At 41.5% G+C, this 21,846-nt stretch overlaps 1 protein-coding gene across 4 annotated transcripts in view; it reads left to right on the top strand.

The window, feature by feature from the left end:
- The window catches only part of mtm1 (myotubularin 1), a 113,365-nt gene that overhangs the window by 30,126 nt on the left and 61,393 nt on the right, over nt 1-21,846 (top strand). For all 4 annotated transcript variants that reach the window (XM_078211796.1, XM_078211797.1, XM_078211798.1 and 1 more), the window contains 2 exons: nt 11,335-11,445; nt 20,467-20,568. In XM_078211796.1, coding sequence (XP_078067922.1) covers nt 11,335-11,445; nt 20,467-20,568 — 213 coding nt within the window. The remainder of the gene's footprint in view (nt 1-11,334; nt 11,446-20,466; nt 20,569-21,846) is intronic.

The following is a 21,846-nucleotide window of genomic DNA, read 5'->3' as shown; positions in this document are numbered from 1 at the left end:
ACACACACGCGCGCGCGCGCACACACACACACACACACACACACACACACACACACACACACACACACACCACCACCCCTGATCTCCTGAGTGGTTTCCATGGCCCCTTCACTCCAGCGTGGCCGGGCTGCCAGCTCCCCACAAGCGGGGAGCTATTGTAAAGCCCGCTGGAGGGAAACACTCGAGGCAGGCATCTTTCATGCCTTTCCCAAGGGAGCCACTGATTGTCGCAAGTGATTGCACTCAAACAATTGAACAGTAAGTTTAAAAGTTTATGAAAATCTGGCAATCTGAAGGTTTGGCGTAGATTTGCCTTAATGGATATTTTATTTTAAATGTTGGTTCCTTGCTCCAAGATTAAGATATAGCTATCCAATGAACACTTGGATGTTAAAAACCTAAGTGTCGATTGTGTTACTCTTGGCAATGCTCATGTGCAGTATGTACAAATATTGATGGTCTCGTGTTATGTAGGCTTGTATCTAATGTTTTTAGCTGACACAGTACTTCAGAACCTTTTGTAGCATGTATTAGCACATCTGGTGTAACTACTAACTGGTATTGGATTAATGTAGATTGATAGCTGATGATACATAACTCTGGCAAGCCACCATTGTACATGCAAAGACATGGCAGCACTGAACACAATGCAGGGTCTGTCACAGTGGCATTAACTCTTTTCTCTTGAATAAATAAAACTAATAGCAGGTCTCTGAGAGATACAAAGAATAAAGAAAATTACAGCGCAGGAACAGGCCCTTCGGCCTTCCAGGCCTGCACTGACCCCCTACCCTTCCAGGGACCATATCCCTCTATTCCCATTCTATTCATGTATTTATCCAGATGCCCCTTAAAAGTCACTATCGTATCCGCTTCCACTACCTCCCCTGGCAGCAAGTTCCAGGCACCCACCGCTCCTGTGTTTTTAAAAAACAACTTGCCTCGTACATCTCTTTTAAACCTTGTCCCTCTACCTATACCTCTATTAGTTCAACAGTAATCTTGAAGACTTGCCTGGATTCCATAAACCCCATCCTTAGCTTTAGCTCTAAGCCAAGCCCTTACTACTGTGGTAGCAGTTTTTCTCTTGTTGGTCGGTGGGTGTTATGGTGGGTGGAAGAGAAATACGGTCCAGTTCAGAAGATAGATAATATAGAATTACATTCATCAACTGAATGTGATGGATATATGAAATATAATCAATATGATCGGGGGAGTTGGTGGCATCATGGAAATGTCACTGGACTTGTAATCCAGAGACCCAGGATAAGATTTTTTTGTGATAATGCTCTTGAGTTATGTACTCAAATTCCTCCGTGACAACTAGAGAATTTAAATTCAATTAATAAATGTGGAATTAGTCTCTGTAATGGTGACCATGATAACTATCATCGATTGTTATTTTTTTTAAAATCTGGTTCACTAATATCCTTTCAGGAAGGAAATCTGCCATGCTTACCTAGTCTGGCCTACATGTGATACTTCAATGTGGTTGACTGTTAACCGCCCTCTGAAATGGCCGAGCAAGCCACTCAGTTCAAGGGCAATCAGGGATGGGCAACAAATGCTGGCCTTGCCAGTGATGTCCGCATCCCATGAAAGAATTTTGTGGAAGTTCCTGTAATTTTACACTTCACACTTCGGCTTGTTGTTGACCTCAGGGTGCACAAATTTATGCTCCTCCAGTATAACAGGAACTATTTAGGTCAGGCTTTGGTAATAAATTGCCTTTGGTATGGAAGTGAGTGGGAAAAAGTGGAAGCACGTTTTGGATTTCGAAAGCTCCAAAGGCTAAAGTGACTAATAAGAATATTTGCTTAGAAAGTTTACCCACGTTTCTTTTTAAGCGTTACGAAAACTTGGCTTTTTCCAAAATGGTGGATTTCATTCCGAAATACAATCAGTCCTCATTTAACGTGGCCCCGTTTTAATGCGTTTTTCCTTTAATGCCGGTAAGTTAAGGGGCCTGTAACCTCGTTGAGTGTAGTATGATTTGTTTTAACAATTTCCTGCGTGACTCGATTGATGCAATTTTGGAGTGGACTCTCCCCTTCCCTGACTTCCAGGCAGTGCCCCCTCTCCTCTCTGATCCACCTTCTCACTGAACCTCCTACCTCATGACATCCTTCACAGCTGGACCTGCATCCCTGCTGAAGATCCAGATCTGATGGCGGAGCTCAGATGTTGTGAAAATGAGAGTCCTGATGGTGCATAAATGCCAAGCTGGGCTGCTACAGTCCATTGATTCTCAATGTTCCTGCCTCCCTGCTCTTCTCCGAAGCTCTTGCCTCACAGCTAGGGTTCAGGAGAAGGAAGCGGTGAGAATGAGAGTCAGAAGTGGGAGGTTCGGTAGGAGCGTGAGTCAAGTTGGGGGGTGGGGTGGGGGGGAGTTGGTGGTGGTTGGTTGGAGAGGCCTCAATTGGGGTTGGGGAGGGAGACCTCAACTCGGAGGTCAGGGAAGGGCAGAATCTGTGGCCACCAGGATGATCAGGGAGCAGGGGGTTTGGGAATCAGGATCTGTGGTGAGCAAGAAGTATTGTGAGTAGAAAGATTCATTTTTCTTATTTTTAAATTTGTTTTAAAAGTCATTTCGTTTACCAATGTGAAATATTTCAATTAAGAGGGTATGCTGTTTTAATACTTGTTTTTGTTTGATAAAGGCTGTACAGAACCTCACTGCAATTTTAATATCGATACCTAAGGGAATCAGGGTTTCTCTTAAAATTGTGATTTTCAAGAACACAACCACAACTTTGAAATGAGGACTTACTGTATTGGAATGATGACTGAAAGCTATACATGGAGCTGTCAGTTTATCTAGAATGATAGTCTTGATTAAGCTAGAAAACCTTTTATTTGCTCTTTAATGTAAATTCTTAGCTTTATTCAATCTCTGCTGCATGCAATATTGTTGGAATAATGCTACTTCAAAAGCTATAAAACTATCTGAATTTAAGTAACTGTATGATGGTAACACTTAGTGAAAAATAAAATTGGATCAAGCAGTACCCATGGAAAGAGAAACAGTTAACTTTTCACATCAGTGCCATTTTGTCAGAACTTAACAGTTTCCAGTCCTGATGAAAGGACCTGATGTCCCTATTTCCAACCCAGATCAGACAAAACGTTACCTACCTATTTTCCTATGTTTTTTGGGCCCGTTTTCCAATGGATGGTTCTTTCAAACTTGCAGGGTGCGGCGACCCTTGCAGGGCGCAGCGGAGAGCATCACACAAAGCTAGTTCCCTTGGTTTAATATCTCAGCCAAAAGAAAGCAGTGCCAACACTACGACACTCCCTCAATACTACACTGGGATATTAGCCCAGATTTTGTGCTCCTGTCTCGGCAGTGGGGCATAAACTCGTAACGTCTGGTTCAGACACAAGGTTGTTGCCATTTGAGCCCTGGTTAACACCTTATGGAACCGTACAATAACATACGCTATTGCAAGATTTCAGCTCATGATTTTTAAATACTTAGCTATTCCACTTGTACTAAAGCGAGAGATTACAGACAAATGCAGTAAGTGGGAGGGCTGAAGGCTCAGTTCTATTTTTTCCCTGATTTAAACAATTTCATTTGTTACTGTTTATGTTGCTCCTATGATTAATATTCACTGCACTGAAAATGCAACCAACACAAAAGCCTTCAGAATCAAAGTATTTGACAGTGACCTCAGCAAAGTGATAGTTTGCCTGTGGCACTTTAACATTGAGTTTATCATATGTCCTTATCTGGAAAGGGAAAAAAGCATTTTGAAGGGTTCCCCAGAGCATTTGTAGTACGTCCAGGATAAGATCATCCGGAGGTGACAGGTTTTGGGCCGTTAACTCGGTTTCCTCCTTCGCAGATGCTACCTGACCAGCTGAACGTTTCCAGCATTTAGTATTGTTATTTTAGATTTCCAGCATCTCCATATTTTACTTTTGGAGAAAACAAACTCTCTTTTTCAAGTTGGAGTTTAGAAGGATGGGGGAGGACCTTATTGAAACTTACAGGATACTGCGAGGCCTGGATAGAGTGGACATGGAGAGGATGTTTCCACTAGTAGGAAAAACTAGAACCAGAGGGCACAACCTCAGGCTAAAGAGACGATCCTTTAAAACAGAGATGAGGAGGAATTTCTTCAGCCAGAGTGGTGAATCTGTGGAACTCTTTGCTGCAGAAGGCTGTGGAGGCCAGGTCATTGTCTTTAAGACAGAGATAAGTTGTTGATTAATAAGGGGATCAGGGGTTATGGGGAAAAGGCAGGAGAATGGGGATGAGAAAAATATCAGCCATGATTGAATGGCGGAGCAGACACGATGGGCCGAGTGGCCTAATTCTGTTTCTATGTCTTATGGTCTTAAATCTGCTAAAATATTCCAGTCTTTTGTTGTTGTATTTCTAAACTATATAAGGAACATTGATGTCCTAATTGTGTATATGGAGACTTGTCATAAACCTGAAGGCAATCACATTTATAATGTGATTTATTAGTTTGTTTAAGAATTTGACCTCAGCAGTCACAAGTTCCAGGAAATTGTGCGCTCTCTGAATTGGCCACTTGATGCTTTGCACACTGGTAAATGTTCTGTAAAATTACAGAAATTCTACTGAAGTTTATACTGTAACATTGACACAGTTTCTTCTTTTGAGTTCTCCCATTTTACTAGGGGTTGCCGCAGTGATGGTTGGTCAGCCTTCTGCATCTCCTTATTTCAGTCACCCATTCCTCTTCCAATCCTGTTGCATTAAGCCTCTCGCTACCGCATTTCCTCTGTCTGGTCTTGGGCTTTCCTCCTCTCTTCCCTGGCAGTCTCATCCCCACTACTCGCATTACCACATTTTCTCTCGCGCGCTCTCTCTCTATCATTTCAATCATCTTGTCTACTTTCTTCAATGCTCCCAGAATCTTCACTGACTCCCTGCTGTGCCGGTTCCCGATTTTGTGTTAACTCCGCACATGCATCTCAGCATCCACCTCATTATTATCCGGTCGCTGATCCTCTCTCCTTGATGTTGCTCAAGTTTCGGCACTAGAAAACAAGTCTAATCTTAGAATTGTCTTGTAGATTCTTCCTCTCAGTTTCAGTGATGCTTTTCTATCACATAACACTGCACTGCATTTCTTCCAGTTATTTCAGCCAAAGCAAATCCATTGCTTAATTTCCATTTCCATCCCATATTCTGTCATCAGTGATTCCAGCCATTTGAAACTGCTCACTTTCTCCCCATTCTCCATATACTTACAATATCAGTACAGTATAAACACAAACACTTGGGGGATGTTTTTATTTAGTTTTTTTTGGCTATTTTGTCACTTACCTTTTTATTTATTTTTATTTTCTATTATTTCTCAGGTATATATTGCACATTTACACATTTTTAAAAAAGTAACTATTATTGTCCCTGTCTTCGGCCTCCAGTAGGTCTTTATCAAATTAACGCAAAATTGGTCTTTAATTGACTACAATATTGGTTGAATCTTTCTTTAGCCAATTAGACACGATGGCACAGTGGTTAGCACTGCTGCCTCACAGCACGAGGGACCTGGGTTCGATTCCCGGCTTGGGTCACTGTCTGAGTGGAGTCTGCACATTCTCCCCGTGTCTGTGTGGGTTTCCTCCGGGTGCTCCGGTTTCCTCCCACAGTCCAAAAGATGTGCTGGTTAGGTACATTGGCCATGTTAAATTCTCCCTCAGTGTAACCCGAACAGATGTCGGAGTGTGGCGACTAGGGGATTTTTCCAATAACTTCATTGCAGTGTTAATGTAAACCTACTTGTGACACTAATAATATAGACTTTAGATTCCATGTTTTATTAGAAAATTTGACCTGGTTGCATCGTTACAAATCAGGGATTAAACATTGGGCATAATTTTTAATTGCCTCCCATGTCCAATTTAGTTTCCTAGTTAATGGCCCAGAGCTAGGATCTGCTGCTCAAGTTATCTCATCGGTGACGCTAGAGAAGTTAGGAAAATGTTAATAGTTTGATTAAAATTAGCACTTTCGTATTTTCTGATTTGATTTGAGCATTTAACTGTCCATAGTGTCTTTACTCTGAAGGTAGTATTTGTGTGCTTAATAAGTTCTTTGCAAGACTGATTATACTGAACACTGCTTCTGCTGCTGATGTAGTTTATATTATGATATTTCAGTATCTTGAGGGAGCTAACATGGAAGAAAAATAAAAATGAAAACATTTTAAATCAGACCCACTGCCTGTGCTACTAAAATGCTAAAAAGCTCAATGCTTACAACATATAAATACACCATAAGCTGACGTGTAGGCTCCCTCTCCAACCCATTACACACACCTTTTTCTTTAATTAGAGTTCTGTTTCATACTCTATTTGCTGCTGCCCAATATTAATCTGACTTGCTCTACTGTATCTGCTTTTGTTTCATTTGTCATTTTTAATTTAATTTCCACTCTTGCCTCATTTTCTAAAGTGGCCGTTCTGTCTGGAATAAACTGCACTTTAGAAAATTGCACAAGGGACCATTCTCTGTGTGAACTGAGATAACAGCAGTCTTTCAAACACAGGAAGATGAGTCAACGCAGTGTTTTGACCTGATGTCCACTTGCAATTTTCCACAAGGGGGAAATGATCATTAGGGGAATCCCTTTGCTAGGATGGGGATTTTTAACTAATTTATTTATGGGACATGGGCATTGCAGGCTGCCCGTCCCTAATTACCCTTGAACTGAGTGGCTTGCCAGGCCATTTCGGAGGGTGTTTAAGAGTCAACTATGTTGCTGTAGGTCTGGAGTCTCATGAAGACCAGACCAGTGAGGGGTAGCAGTTTTCCTTCCCCAGAGGACAATAGTGAACCTGATGGATTTTACGACAATTGACCACGGTTTCATGGTCATTATTGGATTTTTATTGAATTAAAGTTTCACCATTTGCTGTGGTGGGATTCTAACCCAGGTCCCAAGAGCATTATTCTGGGTCTCTGGATTACTAGCCCAGTGACAATACTAATATACCATCACCTCCCCATGCTCAGCCCAATTAGAATGTTCATACAAGATAACCCTGGTTAAAGTTGACAAACTCAGGTTAGGCCAGGAATCTGATCCATGGCTTTGCTGGTATTTTTAGCTCTCTTATACGCCAATGCAATTGTCTTTAAAATGCCCCCCTCCCCGATCCACTGGATAAACAAATCTGGCATTTTGAAGGGCCTAAATCTATAAAAATGTTCTAGCTTTAAAATACGTTAAATAATCAATAATTTCTTAATTTAAGATTGCTTCAGCGAGCAAAAGCACTAACACAAGTGAAACTTTTTACTTTGGGAGGAAGAAAATCATTGTTTAAGCTGCTTCCTTTTCTGGGTTTGGCATATTGGTTTAGAAATGAGACAAGTGCATGAATGACTTCATTTTTAAAAGCTCAGGACTTTTTCCACAATAGCACAGACAAAAGTAGTGCATTCACGTGTTTTAAACTGGGATATTCCAGATATTGTAAATGTTTTGCATGTGCAATTCAGCAAAGTATCGAGGTTGCTCTGTAACGTTTATATTTAATTAAGGATAATTGTAAATTTGAGCAGCAAACCACAATGTTTGAAACAAATAATCATGTCTGTAAGAAAGATTTTGATCCAGTGGAATTCTTTTTTTTTCAGAACAAAGTCAATGTTCTAGTATTTAGTTGTATTACAATTTTCTTTTTATTTGCTTTATGGTATACTGTAAGCCAAAGTACAATCAAAATGTATACTGTAGTCATAAGGGTTTGAAGTTTACCAGAATTGCCTGATCATTGGATAATTCTATTCTGAGCAGAACCCTGTGGTCCCTGAATAATCCCATGCTGCCTGAACATCCACATCTGGAATGTTGTAATGTGCAAAGCTGCATGAACAGCAAGACAAAACTCCTTGTGTTGCTAATGCGGAAACAAACCTCCAATTCTAAACTGGCACTAAAAGAACTGTATGCTTACACTGTGTAACTATATCAAAAGCTCGCACACATTTCTACATTTGCTCCTGTCCCCTTCTGTCAAATGCCAGAGGGGTGCCAGTTGCTTTCTGCTATTTTGCCCAATTGACTCTTGCGCAAACCAAGAGTATCAACCAGCTTTTTGCTACTGACGAAATCGGTGCAAACTCCTCCCTGACCTTATCTGACGCGCACAATTCCAGCGTGGATTACGTCGCAGTGATCGTCAGCCATCTGTTTCCCTAAACATGGCTCAAACTAATTTCTAATGCTATGCTGTTTAAGATTAGGTAACTTAGTGCAGATATGGGACTATCCCAGTCAATAACTCAGTGGCCACTGAAGAAGCTCACTGAGCCATTCGAGGAGTCACATTTTCTCAGGTCTTGCATTTTGAATTGAAATTTGTTCAGAAAGACCATTCTTAAGTTATTTGCTTAGGTATTCGGGTTATTTTTAAGAAACTTCCGTCACAGTGTTTTCACATTTATGGCTTTGCTGAATTAATTAAAAACTTTCCTCAAGTAAATCCTTAGAGGCCTTGGAGATGAAGGTTTGTAGAAGGTAATTCCAGCCCTTCATTCTCGTAGGTGTATAAGAGTTAGCAAAGGAAGCACGCTAGGATGGATACATTCGGAGCTGTCGGTTATGAATTATTCTTTCAGCTCAGTCACTTTTGGGCTTGATGTATTGCTTGGCTGGATATAGATATGTATTGAAAAGAAATTAATGTTTGAACAAAAGCTGTAATGAGATCAGGAGTTGAGCGACCCTGGTGGAACCCAAATTGACCATCAGTAGGCAGGTATTTGCTGAGTAAGTGCTGCTTGATAACACTGTTGATGATCCCCTGCGTCACTTTGCAGATGATCAAGAGTAGATTGATAGGGTGGTAATTGGCGAGGTTGAATTTGTCCTGCTTTTTGTGTACAGAACATACCTGGACAATTTTCTTGATTGCTGGCTAGATGCCAGTGTTGTAGCTGTACTAGAACAACTTGGCTAGGGATGTGGCAAGCTCAGTTGTGTTGCTGGAATATTGTTGGGGCCCACAGCCTTTGCCGTATCCAATGCCTTCAGCCAATTCTTGATATCACATGGTGTGAATCAAATTGGCTGAAGACTGACGTCTGTGATACTGGGGGCCTCTGGACAAAGCTGAAATGGATCATCCACTCAGCATTTCTGGCTGAAGATTGTTGTGAATGCTTCAGTCTTACCATTTGCACTGATGTCTTGGGCTCCTCCCTCATTGAGGATGGGGATATTTGGGAAGTCTCAAGTACGTTATTTAATTGTCCACCCCCTTCAAGGCTGGATGTTGCAGGACTGCAGAGTTTAGATCTGATCCCCTGGTTGTGGAACTGCTTGCCTCTGTCTATTACTTGCTGCTTGTGCTGTTTGGCATGTGTTGTAGCTTCATCAGGTTGACATTTTTAGGTATGCCTGGTGTTGCTTCAGGCATGGCCTCCTGCACTCTTCGTTGAACTAGGGTTGATTCATTCCCCAGGTAGAGTGGGGGATATGCTGAGCCATGAGGTTACAGATTGTGGTTGAATACAGTTCTGCTGCTGCTGATGGCCTCCAGTGCCTCATGGATGCCCAGTCTTGAGTTGCCAGATCTGTTCAAAGTCTATCCCATTTAGGATGGTAGTGCCACACAACATGCTGGAGGGTATCCTCAGTGTGAAGATGGGATTTTGTCTCCACAAAAACTGCCTTTTTTTAAAAAGTCAGTCAGTTTGAAAGTAATTTTGGTGGTGGATGGTTGTAGAGGGGCTGATGTAAAATTCAGCCCTATCGGAATTCCGGTCTGTTTCAATATAATGGAGCATCAAATTGGGGAAATAAGGTGCAGAAATGCTGACCTATTGGTTAGTTATGCTGAGGAGAAAGTGAGCAAATCCAGAATGCAGACTGGGCTGGCCTGAAATGCATGTCGTAGGAACCCTAGTTCAGTAGATGATTCAGCTTGCATCTTAGCATCTGTATGCACAAGACATTTTCTGCAGTTGCATTATCGGAGAGAAGGTTTCAATATTTCATGTTTTCAAGCTTCAGATCTCAAGAGAAGCAGTCTTTGCATATGCAAGTACTGTAGTATCTCAACACTTTTCCTACCCAAGGTTACTTAAAAGGTACACATGGTGCACTTGAGATGGACATGCCTTCCTTGGTAAATTGTGTTGATGTAGATGGCGGGGGGGGGGGGGGGGGGGGGGGGGGGGAACCTACAAGCAGCCAATATTCTGAAAGGTGCAGGAGAGGAAACTGCAACTTCCTCTGGTCCTATCTCTCTTGTTTACCATGTCCCAACTGCAGAAGACTTCCTTGCTCTGCTAAATTCATACTCCATTAATTGCTGCAGTGAAGGCGAATGCAGTAAAATATAAGATCTTGAAGCGATTTGACAGTGTAGATACCAGGAGGATGTTTCCTCTTGTGGGGGAGATTAGATCTGGGGGACGTAGTTTAAGAATAAGAGATCTCCCTTTTAAGACCGTGATGAGGATATTATTTGCTCTTGGGGTTGTTAGTGTGTGGAATTCCTTTTCTTCAGAAAGCAGTGAAGATTGGGTGGTTAAATTTATTCATGGCTGAGTTGGATTTTTCAATACGCGGGTTATGGCTAGATGGGAAAGAGGAGTTGAGACTGCAGTTAGATCAGCCATGATCTTATTGAATTGTGGAGCAGGCGCGAATGGCCTATTCATGCTCCTAATTACTGTGCGCCTAAAATAACATTAAAGAAATACACAAAACCATGTCTCAATTTTTGAAAGTCTTTCAAAATACCTATCTTTTATTCCATTGCAGAAGCAGTTTGTTAGTAAGGTAACAGATTGATCAGTATTGTTAATGAAGCCATTTTCCATGACTTTATGTATCTCTACTATTTTATTTTGATTCAAATTTGCACACACTGACATGTCTAATGGCTTTCATCATATTTCACCACTTAGAGTAATTAATTCCTAAAAGGTTTTGGAATAAACTTTGCCATCAGAGGCGAGCGATGCAACGTAATGTGAAGTTAAAGTAAAGTTAAAGTTTATTTATTAGTCACAAGTAAGGCTTACGTTAATGCTGCAACGAAGTCACCGTGAAATTCCCCTAGTCGCCACACTCCGGCGCCTGTTCAGGTCAATGTACCTAACCAGCACGTCTTTTAGACTGTGGGAGGAAACCCGAGCACCCGGAGGAAACCCACGCAGACACGGGGAGGACATACAAACTCCACACAGACAGTGACCCAAGCTGGGAATCGAACCCGGAGCTGTGAGGCAGCAGTGCTAATCACTGTGCCATCGTGCAGCCCTTGTGCTGTGTTGAAATGTGTTGAAAACTTGAGCAATGATGTACTGTTTTTTTTTCTCTTTTTGTATAGGATCCATCGATGACCCTTGACATCCCTCTGGGGGTGATCAGTCGTGTTGAAAAGATAGGTGGCCAATCAAGCAGAGGTGAAAATTCGTATGGATTGGAAATTACTTGCAAAGTAAGGCTCTTCCAGCCAAAAGTGAAAGTAAAGTTTATTTATTAGTCGCAAGTAGGCTTACATAAACACTAAGAAGTCTCTCAACACCAGGTTAAAGTCGAGCAAGTTTATGTGGAAACACGAGCTTTCAGAGCACAGCTCCTTCACCTCCCCTCACCCTGATGAAGGAGCAGCGCTCCGAAAGCTCGTGATTCCAAATAAACCTGTTGGACTTTAACTTGGTGTTGTGAGGTGAGACCTCTTACTATGCCCACCCAAGTCCAACGCCGGCATCTTCACATCAAGGTTACATTAACACTGCAATGAAGTGGTTGTGAAAACCAGGGACCACTTTAGGAAAATTTCTGCCCAATTCAACTTGTTCCAGTTGTCTGGCTCTACTCTGTTGCGTACCAAATATTAAATATGGGGAAACATACAAATTCTAGCAGGAAAAGTTTAAGGGAACTGGTTGCAGCAAATCGCTGAACTGCAGGACATTAGTTGGATAGATGAGCATAATTGTCTTGATCTAATTAAATGTATGATGAGCTCCCTCTGTTGACAGAATGAATAAATGCACTTTTTGTTCACTTGCCATGAAGCTCAGGAAGGTTGGGTCCCTGGTGTGTGTTAGTTGATGGCAGCGGTCGTGCATTTGGCAAAACATGCCCAGGATGGAAAGGGAAAGAATTTGAAGGGTTCCCGCTTGTTATCCTGCTAGAAATGTGTATTTGTGTGGATGTCTAATAAGCATGCGATTGAAATGGTGGCAGTTGGGGGAGAAATTATTCAGGGCAAATAAGTTGTATTGTAGTTTCTTTTGGGGTAGGATGGGGAATGTTAAAGATGATTCACATCAAAAAGTACAGGTAATAGCTTTAAATTTTGTGCAGAAATATTCTGAATTGATCTTGCTGTTATGGAACACCCTCTTCTGGTATTAACAGAGGTTGATTAGGAGATATCCAACCTACTCTTGAGAAGTAGGCCAGTTATTTAAATATAGGAATGTAGTTTTGTGCTTCAGGTTTAAGCAACCATTGAGACTTGATGGCTGTGGGTCAGATTTTGCAGGTAAAATGGAGACAAAAAGGGCTGGATCCAGCAGCTAAGTAAGTTTCCACACTGCATGTAGTCAAGAGGAGCCAAAGCAACTGCTTTCAGCTCCTCAAACTAATCTAATAGCTCCCACCCCAGTGACCGAAACCCCACAACCCATGGTCTCTTCAACCCATTCTCTCTCCTCTCCCTTTCTCTGTCTCCTCCTTCTCTCCTCTTTTCTTTCTCTGTCTCCTCTCCTCTTTTCTCTATTTTTCTCTCCTCTTTCTTTCTCTCTCTCTCCCCTCTTTCTCTCCCTCCCCTCCCTCCCTCTCTCTTTCTCTTCCCTCTTTCTCTCTCTCTCCGCCTCTTTCTCTCTCTCTTCCCTTCTCTCTCTCTTCACCCCCCCTCTCTTCACCCCCCCCCCCTTTCACCCATGGCCGCTTCAAATCCGTCTCCACAATATTCCCCGACCTCATTCTCTCCCTCCTTGCTTCCGCCTTCCAGAACGGCACGGTGGCACAGTGGTTAGCGCTGCTGCCTCACAGCGCCAGGGACTAGGGTTCAATTCCGGGTCACTGTCTTAACAAGTTTCAAATTCCTGGAGTCCAGCTACAGCAGCTGGCACCGCAGTTTGCCACCTCATGTTGAAATCGAGTGTTGTGGGTGCTGAAATATCACAGTGAGAGCAACCAGAGAGACACACGTCCAAACAACTCTCTCTCCTGCATTGGGGATGTATTTATAAAGATGAGGAATGAGCACAGACACAAACGTGTCTTTAAAAAAAGAACGGTGTGAAAAAATACATTGGATCGACACAATCAAATCCTCAACTTTCCTTCAGAGCGGGAGACTCCTCAGTGTTCCAAACCCTATATCAAAATGCATACCTTATTGACTTAAAAGCCACCACTCTATGCTCCAAATACTTTGTAGCTTCACAGTGACTTTTTGACAGGCTGAAGTCTGTAAATTTGCCAAAACTATGGTGAAAAAGTGACTTTCTAAACCTGACATTCCAGTGAAATAATTGAGGGTTAGGTCTCCAGTGAGATTAGATCCTTTTTCTAGGTGACATAGTGGCTAGTACTGCAGCCTCACAGCTTCAGGGACCCGGGTTCAATTCCAGCCTTGGTGGACTGTCTGTGTAGAGTTTGCACGTTCTCCCCGTGTCTGCGTGGGTTTCCTCCGGGTGCTCCAGTTTCTTCCCACAGTCCAAAGATGTGCGGGTTAGGTTGATTGGCCAGGCTAAATTAGCCCTAGTGTCAGGGGGATTAGCAGGGTAAATATGAGGGGTTGCAGGAATAGGGTCTGGGTGGGATTGTAGTTGGCACAGATTCACTGGGCTGAGTGGCCTCCTTCTGCAATGTAGGGATTTTATGGAACAGGGCATCCCACCTGGCAACTAGGCTGTCTGCCAGCCAGGAAACAAAGGGAAAAAGTTTAAATGAGATCCTGCCATTAAATTTGGCGAGACCTCTGCATTTGGCTACTTTCTGTTTCCAGGCTCCTCACTTCCCCACGAATATTAATACCGTAATTGTGATGCAGCCAGCATCACGTCCCAAAATATTTGGTGTAGATTTAGAAGGGATGAAAACAATTTAACAAAGTTTTTGTTTAGAAGATCAGTACCTGTTTAATATCTCTGGCTGATCATCCATTTTTGCCATTCTCAAAACTGCAGTTATGGCTTTTGTTCATGTCAACATTAGGATGATGTGGAGATGCTGGCGTTGGACTGGGGTAAACACAGTAAGGAGTCTCACAACACCAGGTTAAAGTCCAACAGGTTTATTTGGTAGCAAACGGCACTAGCTTTCGGAGCAGCGTTCTGAAAGCTAGTGGAGTTTGCTACCAAATAAACCTGTTGGACTTTAACCTGGTGTTGTTAGACTCCTTACAACACTAGGATGGTCAGTGTCAAAACAATCAAACCATGTAAGAGGAGCAGAGTAGACTTGTGTTTAACAAAGCTGTTTGTGACAGTATATAAGTTAGTGTCTAAAGAGCAATAGGTAATGCTGAATGGTTCGTGTTGTGTACAGCGTGTTTTTAAAGGTCTTGTGAAGTTGCCATGCCAGTACTGGAGAAGATTGCCTTCTGTTCATTTCAGCTGGAATCAACGTGTTCTCAATTGGCTGCAGATGATTGGAAATAATTTCACTTGGTTTTAGTGGCAGTTCCTGGAGAGAAATGGCTCGCGTTCTTTCACACTTTTAAAAAGAAAGTTAGAAGTAAATATGTCCTCGGACTCAAGTTTACAAATGAGTAGGAAACAAGATGCAAGAAAACAGAGCAGCATGCAGTTTCAGCAGTCTGGTTTGTCTCTCATGGGACTGTGATCATCCAACATCTGTGTGCTTGGAGCTGAAAATAGATTTTTTTTAAAAATGTGCTGTTATGGTAAGTGCGAAGTCTAGTCTGTGACACACTAAGGTGTCCTTACAGCCAATGGTCCTGGGTAATATCAGTTCACAGCCAATCGAGTTAGTCTTTTTTTATATATTAATCAGATCCTTGATGTGAAACTCAACTGGGTATTTTTTTGTCCTCCGGAAAATAGTTGGAATTGCTGAGGTGACATTTGTTCTTAAGTTATGCCAAGAATGTGATTAGAATTAAAGAGACTGTTAACATTTGCTTGCAGTGTATCAGCTGATTGAATAGCTCTCTTTGTCATTAGTCGCTGCTGTGTTTTTTTTAAAACCTTAAAAATGCCCTACATGAAGAAATATTCCCAGAAAGATCACCCATCGTCTATTTAATGTCCCACTACATCTACTACCAGACAGTAGTGCCCTACAGGAATCTACCTTCTTGTTACGAAATACCTTAATTTCCCCTTTGAATAATTTGTGCTGACAAGTAGCGCAAATTAACTGCGGCTGTGTGATTCATGTGACTTATAATGGGCTGAAGAATCTGCTTTGAGATGTTCTATATCGGAAGTCATCAATAGAATACTACAGTGCAGAAGGAGGCCATTCGGCCCAACGAGTCTGCATTGACCACAATCCCACCCAGGCCCTATCCCCACAATCCCATGATTTACCCTAACTAGTCCCCCTGACACTAAAGGACAATTTAAGATGGCCAATCTACTCAACCCACACATCTTTGGAGCGTGGGAGGAAACTGGAGCACCCGGAGGAAACCCACGCAGACATGGGGAGAATGTGAAAACTCCACACAGACAATGACCCAAACTGGGAATTGAGCCCGGGTCCCTGGCACTGAGACAGTAGTGCCGTATTATTTGATGTGAATTTGAATATTGGATCTAACTTCTTTTGTTACCAAGAAGTCAGGTAAATCTTTTGTTTCATTCGACCAACATTTTTACTTTTTTTTGCCATTTGTTTTCCTTGTTGCTTTCTAAAGGCTTTGATTCTTTGCCAGTCTACAGCTTAGTTTGCAGCACTTGTTTTACGTTATGGCACAGTGGTTAGCACTGCTCATGGCGCCAGGGACCAGGACTCAATTCCTGGCTTGGGTCATTCTCTGTGCAGAGTCTGAACGTTGTCCCCGTGACTGCATGGGTTTCCTCTGGATGCTCCGGTTTCCTCCCACAGTCTGAAATTCGTGCTGGTTAGGTGCAGCAGCCATGCTAAATGCTTCCTCAGTGTATCCAAACAGGCGCTGGTGTGACCACTAGGGGATTTTCACAGTAACTTAATTGCAGTATTAATCTAAGCCTACTTGTGACACTAATAAATTTTAAACTTTAAAACTCATTCCAAGTGTTATCATTAATGTGTGAGCCTTGGCTGTATAGTTTCTTTGAGGTCAGCACATGCCATAATCATGTCCTCAGCTGATATCTAACAGCTCTTTTTCAGCAGAGGTCACTGGACAATGATTAGGAGCTGGGACCATGGCAACAATTATCCTTCCTCACCAGGTAGTTATACAGTTGCTTGGTTGATATAAAATAATTCAGCATTGTCTGCTGGCCAAAGCTTGGACTGCACAGTTCAATTACTTGTAGCCTTAACTCAGTTGAACTGTTGCCAGAAGTGTTAAAGGTGTGAAGGAGTTGAGTATGACGCAGCTTTCCCCCATTCAAAATAAATATCACTTTTTAACAGTTGTATCATCTTACATTTATTGACATTAGATTTCATCTACCACTTGTTTATCCATTTCACGTTCTTATCAATATCCTCACAGTTTGTCGTAGGCCCGATTTTGCAGTCCATTTGTTAGACTTGCATTTGCCCATTGACTTTCTGTGGTTTCTGCACTAGAGGTTTCTGTCAGCCAGCTATCCAAAATGTGCACCATATGGAACCCATGTGAAGATAACAAGCAACTGTGTATCTCCTTAACAACAATAACCATTACCAAGCCATGGTTGCAAGCTGACCAAGGTTTGAAGTTTAAATATTTCAGGGTCCTTGACATTTTGATAAGATGGGCAGAATGGAACTGTATCCTTGATAATAAAGAATGACGTAAGGGCAGTCGTGAGAAGGGACCTTGGCTTGGAAGGCCAGGAAATAAATCAGTACGGGTACAGATAAGGAATAAGTGTAGAAAAGACTGGTGGGAGTATTTTACAGTTGCCCTAACACTAACAATATCATTGGATAAAAGTACTGATCAGTAAATATTAGGAACTTGTAACAAAGGTAATACAATAAGCATGGTGGGCTCAAATCTTCATAAAGACTGAACATATTAAAGCAGTCTGAATGATGCATCTGAGGCAAGTTCCTGGAGCAGTATGTTGTGCTATCAACCAGGAGTAAAATCTCTTTGTGTTATGAAGCAGGAATAATTATTTATCTCGCAGCATAAGATCACGTGGGACAAAGTGATCATGATATGATGGAATTTCACATTGTTGAATGTGACACTAGTTTCTCTGAAACAAGTGTTTTAAATTTAAATAAAGTGAGTTGCGTAGGTATGTGGTGTTAGTTGGATATGGCTAATTGGGGGAAAAAGTACTCTTTCCATTCTGTGATGAACAATGGGGAACATTAAGAAATCATTCAAAATTCACAACAAAAATACATTCCATTGACAAAATGTCCATGGGAAAAGTGATCTGCTCCTGATTGACCAAAGATGTTAAGGACAGTCTAGATTAAAAGAAGAGACATAGAATGTTGCAAAGAATAATAGTAAAACCTAAGGCTTGGGAGAGTTTTATAAACCAGCACAGGTCGAGCAAAAAAAGTTGCTAAAAAGGGAGAAGTGGAATGAGAGTGAACCAGCCAGAAAGATAAAAATCAATTGAGTTTCTACAAGCATGCATAAAGGAAGAGTAGCAGCAAAATAAAAGTTGGTCCATTCGAGGATGAGACAGCAGGAATAATGGGGAATAAGGGCATGACTGAGGCATTAAATAAATAAATATTTTCACAGTAAAAGACAAAAGTACACCAAAAATAGCATTGCACCAAGGGACCATAGTGAGTGTGAAACTTGAAGTAGTTAGCATCAATGTATCTAAAAGCCAACAAATTTCATGGATCTGTTGCCTGTATCTGAAGGTTCCAAAAGAGGTGGCTGCAAATGTGATTGCATTGATAGTGACCCTCCAAAATTCCCTAGATTCTACAGCAGCTCCAGTAGATTGAAAGGTACAATGTGTAACATCGCTATTCCAGAATGGAGGTAGAGAAAAAAACAACTACAGGCCGGTTAACCTGAAATCAAGTCATTAGTAAAATGCTGCAATCTAATATTAAGGAAGTTTTAACAAAAGAGTTGAAAATCATAGTAAGATCAGACAAAGACAACATGGTTTACAGAGGGGAAATCGTGTGAGACAAGTTTTGTGCCACATTTTGAGGATGTGACTAGCAGGTTGATAAAGGAGAGCCAGTGGATTTCCACTCAAGGTGCTACATAAAAGGCAGATCTCACCTCATCTCCACTTTCCCACCACATCTTCCCATGCCGCCCTCTTTATTTTTACTCAGATTTATCTGTGGCATTCAGCAATTTTTAATTTAATTTTTTAATACGTATTTAATCTTCACTTCACGATCTCCTTTTTAAACATTGCCATGTTGGACTCAACAACAACTTACATTGGTATAATGCCATATGGCACAAAAGTAAGGAAGTTTTGATGAGTCTTTATAAAACTCTGGTTCGGACTCCACTGGGAGTATTGTGTGGAAGGGTCAAGCTCCAGACAAGATAGATTTCAGGAGATTGGTTAACAGACCAATGGTGATATGAGGAAAATTGTTTTTATGCAGTGACTGGTTAGGATCTGTATTGCACTACCTGAGAGTACAGTAGAACAGATACAAAAGGAGCTTTCAAAAGGCAATTGGATGAACCCCTGAAGACAAAATATTTGCAGGGCGTTGGAAAAAGGATGGAGTAAGAGCTGCATTGCTCTTGCGGAGAGTCAGGAAGGACATGGCAGTCCGAATGGCCTCCTCCTGTGCTGTAACCATTCCATGGTTAAACCTAATAAAATGTCACTGCTTCACAGGACTGTTCTAAAACAAAATTTAATATTGGGCCACATAAGGAATTATTGGGACAGACGGCCAAAACTGGTCAAAGTGATTGGTTTACATGACATCTTAAACCAGTCTGGTGTGTCAGTTTCTCCTTTTCTGCCCCTCGTTTTTGCTAGTGTAATTAATGTCCTAAAATCTGCCCTATATCAGTGTGGTATCTTTTGGGGGGAATTTAATCCTCACCACCTTCCTCTGGATAGAAATCTGTTTGAAAAGAGATTGTAAAGGTGAAGACTAAGTATGTATTAAAACAATTACATTAAAAATTGCTGAATGAGACAGATAAATCAGAATAAAATTAAAGAGGAGGGCATATGAGGAGATGGTGGGAAAGTGGATTAGGTGCGATGTGAAATGTTAACTATCAGAATCCTGCCCCCAACCCACCTTCTGAGGTAAGTAGATCAGCAATGCCTCTGATAAGGCAGTATTAGGATGTTTGGGACTATAAGGGTTAATGTGGAACTGGACAGACAGTTCCACCCACATTATGATGTAGAGAATCACACCAGGATAGTAGAGTCTAATGGTGAATCTGGTAGAAGTTGTCATGAAGATACCACCTACTTGGGACTGTATCCTGTTTGTGTGTATGTGTGTGTATAAATATATAGTTGGCAGTTATTGTTCAACCATACAAGCCTGTAGAGCGCTTCATGAAAAAAACATACAACCATAGAATCATAGAAACCCTACAGTGCAGAAAGAGGCCATTTGGCCCATCGAGTCTGCACCGACCACAATCCCACCCAGGCCCTATCCCCATATCCCTACACGTTTACCCGCTAATCCCTTTAACCTACGCATCTCAGGACACTAAGGGGCAATTTTAGCATGGCCAATCAACCTAACCTGCACATCTTTGGACTGTGGGAGGAAACCGGAGCACCCGGGGGAAACCCACGCAGACACGAGGAGAATGTGCAAACTCCACACAGACAGTGACTCAAGCCGGAAATCCAGGTCCCTGGAGCTGTGAAGCAGCAGTGCTAGCCACTGTGCTACCGTGCCGCCCCGTACACCATATGCAAGCATCAATTAAGGAAAGAATCCTGTACATGTTTTAAGAATTCCATTCCTTTTCTCCAATTAATTCTTCCGTCTCCCAATCAATGAATATGTAATTAAAATCTTATTGAACTTCAATTTTGTTCCCAGCGAACTCCCTGATCTGTCTCCAAGTTTCCTCTTCCATTTCCTTTCCACAATTAGGGTTTCTCTTCTACGATCCTACTCATATAACGGTCCCTGTGATTATTGTTTGATCTCTGACTATGTTATAGTTCTGATGTTTAAGTGTGGTCTACTAGAAACAACAGTTGTGTTGGGAATTATTTTCATTGTTTTGCAAATCCGTGGTTCTGTGCCTCGAAGATTAAGCTGTTTATATCTTAATAGCTTTCAAGAGCAGGAGGGAATAAGCAACAGTGTGCGTTATCTCTTCTGACAAGGGTGTTGTGTACCTATTGCACACTGTGATACAGCTACTTTTTAATTTTGACAGGATATGCGAAACCTGAGGTTTGCTCTTAAACAGGAAGGTCGCAGCAGAAAATCCATGTTCGAAAATCTTACAAAACACGCATTTCCTATGTCAAGTGGCCTGGTAAGGAATTCTATTGTTAATATGCTCTGCCAATAAATAAATTGCAAGATTATAACAGATTAAATATAATGGCCCCATATGAACTCTGCCCCGTTTAGATTACTGAGCAAAAGCTTAAATCATGATATGGGAGCCCTTGATTGAAAGGTTTGCCTCAATGTTGAGAGATAGTTGCCATCAAATTCCTGTACATTTGATTTGATTTATTATTGTCACATCTATTAGTATACAGTGAAAAGTATTGTTTCTTGCACTCTTATACAGACAAGGCATACTGTTCATAGAGAAGGAAACGAGAGTGCAGAATGTAGTGTTACGATCATAGCTAAGGTGTAGAGAAAGATCAACTTAGTGCGAGGTAGGTCCATTCAAAAGTCTGATGGCAGCAGGGAAAAAGCTGTTCTTGAGTCGGTTGATACGTGACGTCAGACCGTTGAATCTTTTTCCCGATGGAAGAAGGCGGATGAGAGTATGTCCGAGGTACGTGGGGTCTTTAATTATGCTGGCTGCTTTTCCGAGGCAGCGGGAAGTGTAGACAGAGTCAATGGATGGGAGGCTGGTTTGCGTGATGGATTGGGCTTCATTCACGATCCTTTGTAGTTGCTTATGGTCTTGGGCAGAGCATGAACCATATCAAGTTGTGATGCAATCAAGAATGCTTTCTATGGTGCATCTGTATAAGTTGGTGAGAGTCATCAAACTGTAAGCATCAACTTTCAAAATGACTCATCTATAAGATTCATATTTTGTACATTTAAAGCTGATTTTTAGTTTTGTTTGTGAGGCTGACTTATCTTTTACTTGTGGCTCTGAAATTCCCTGCTCATCAAACCTCTTTACCGAAGAGGATGAACAAAATCTACATGGTTAACACCAAAAATTTGTTTCAACATTACTTGAGAACGAGAATGTGATCTTCTTTGGTCATCTTTGATCTGTTTAAATTGATGTTTTTTGCGAACAAGATTTCTGAAAAAGAAAAATGGGTTCATTTTGGCATTGAAAGTACAATTCACTCTGCATCTCTGAAGTAAATATTGGTAATTGTCTCACGTGTTTGGGAATGTCCCTGTTAATTGTTGAGGCATTCTCCTGTAATTGACCTTGCTATCAGTATAATCACCGGAATCAAGCTGTTCAGTTTATTTAGGTTAATGGCCTTTATGGAAAGCACATTTTTTTTACTCCCAATCACAATCATGCCATGGTACACACTGAAAATATATTCAAAAAAGTGAAGACAAAATATTCCTTACATATTCTGATCATAATTTAAAA

The sequence above is a fragment of the Mustelus asterias genome, chromosome 4 (assembly GCF_964213995.1).
Source record: "Mustelus asterias chromosome 4, sMusAst1.hap1.1, whole genome shotgun sequence".
Taxonomy (NCBI): domain Eukaryota; kingdom Metazoa; phylum Chordata; class Chondrichthyes; order Carcharhiniformes; family Triakidae; genus Mustelus; species Mustelus asterias.
This window is presented reverse-complemented; position numbering and strand designations above follow the sequence as displayed.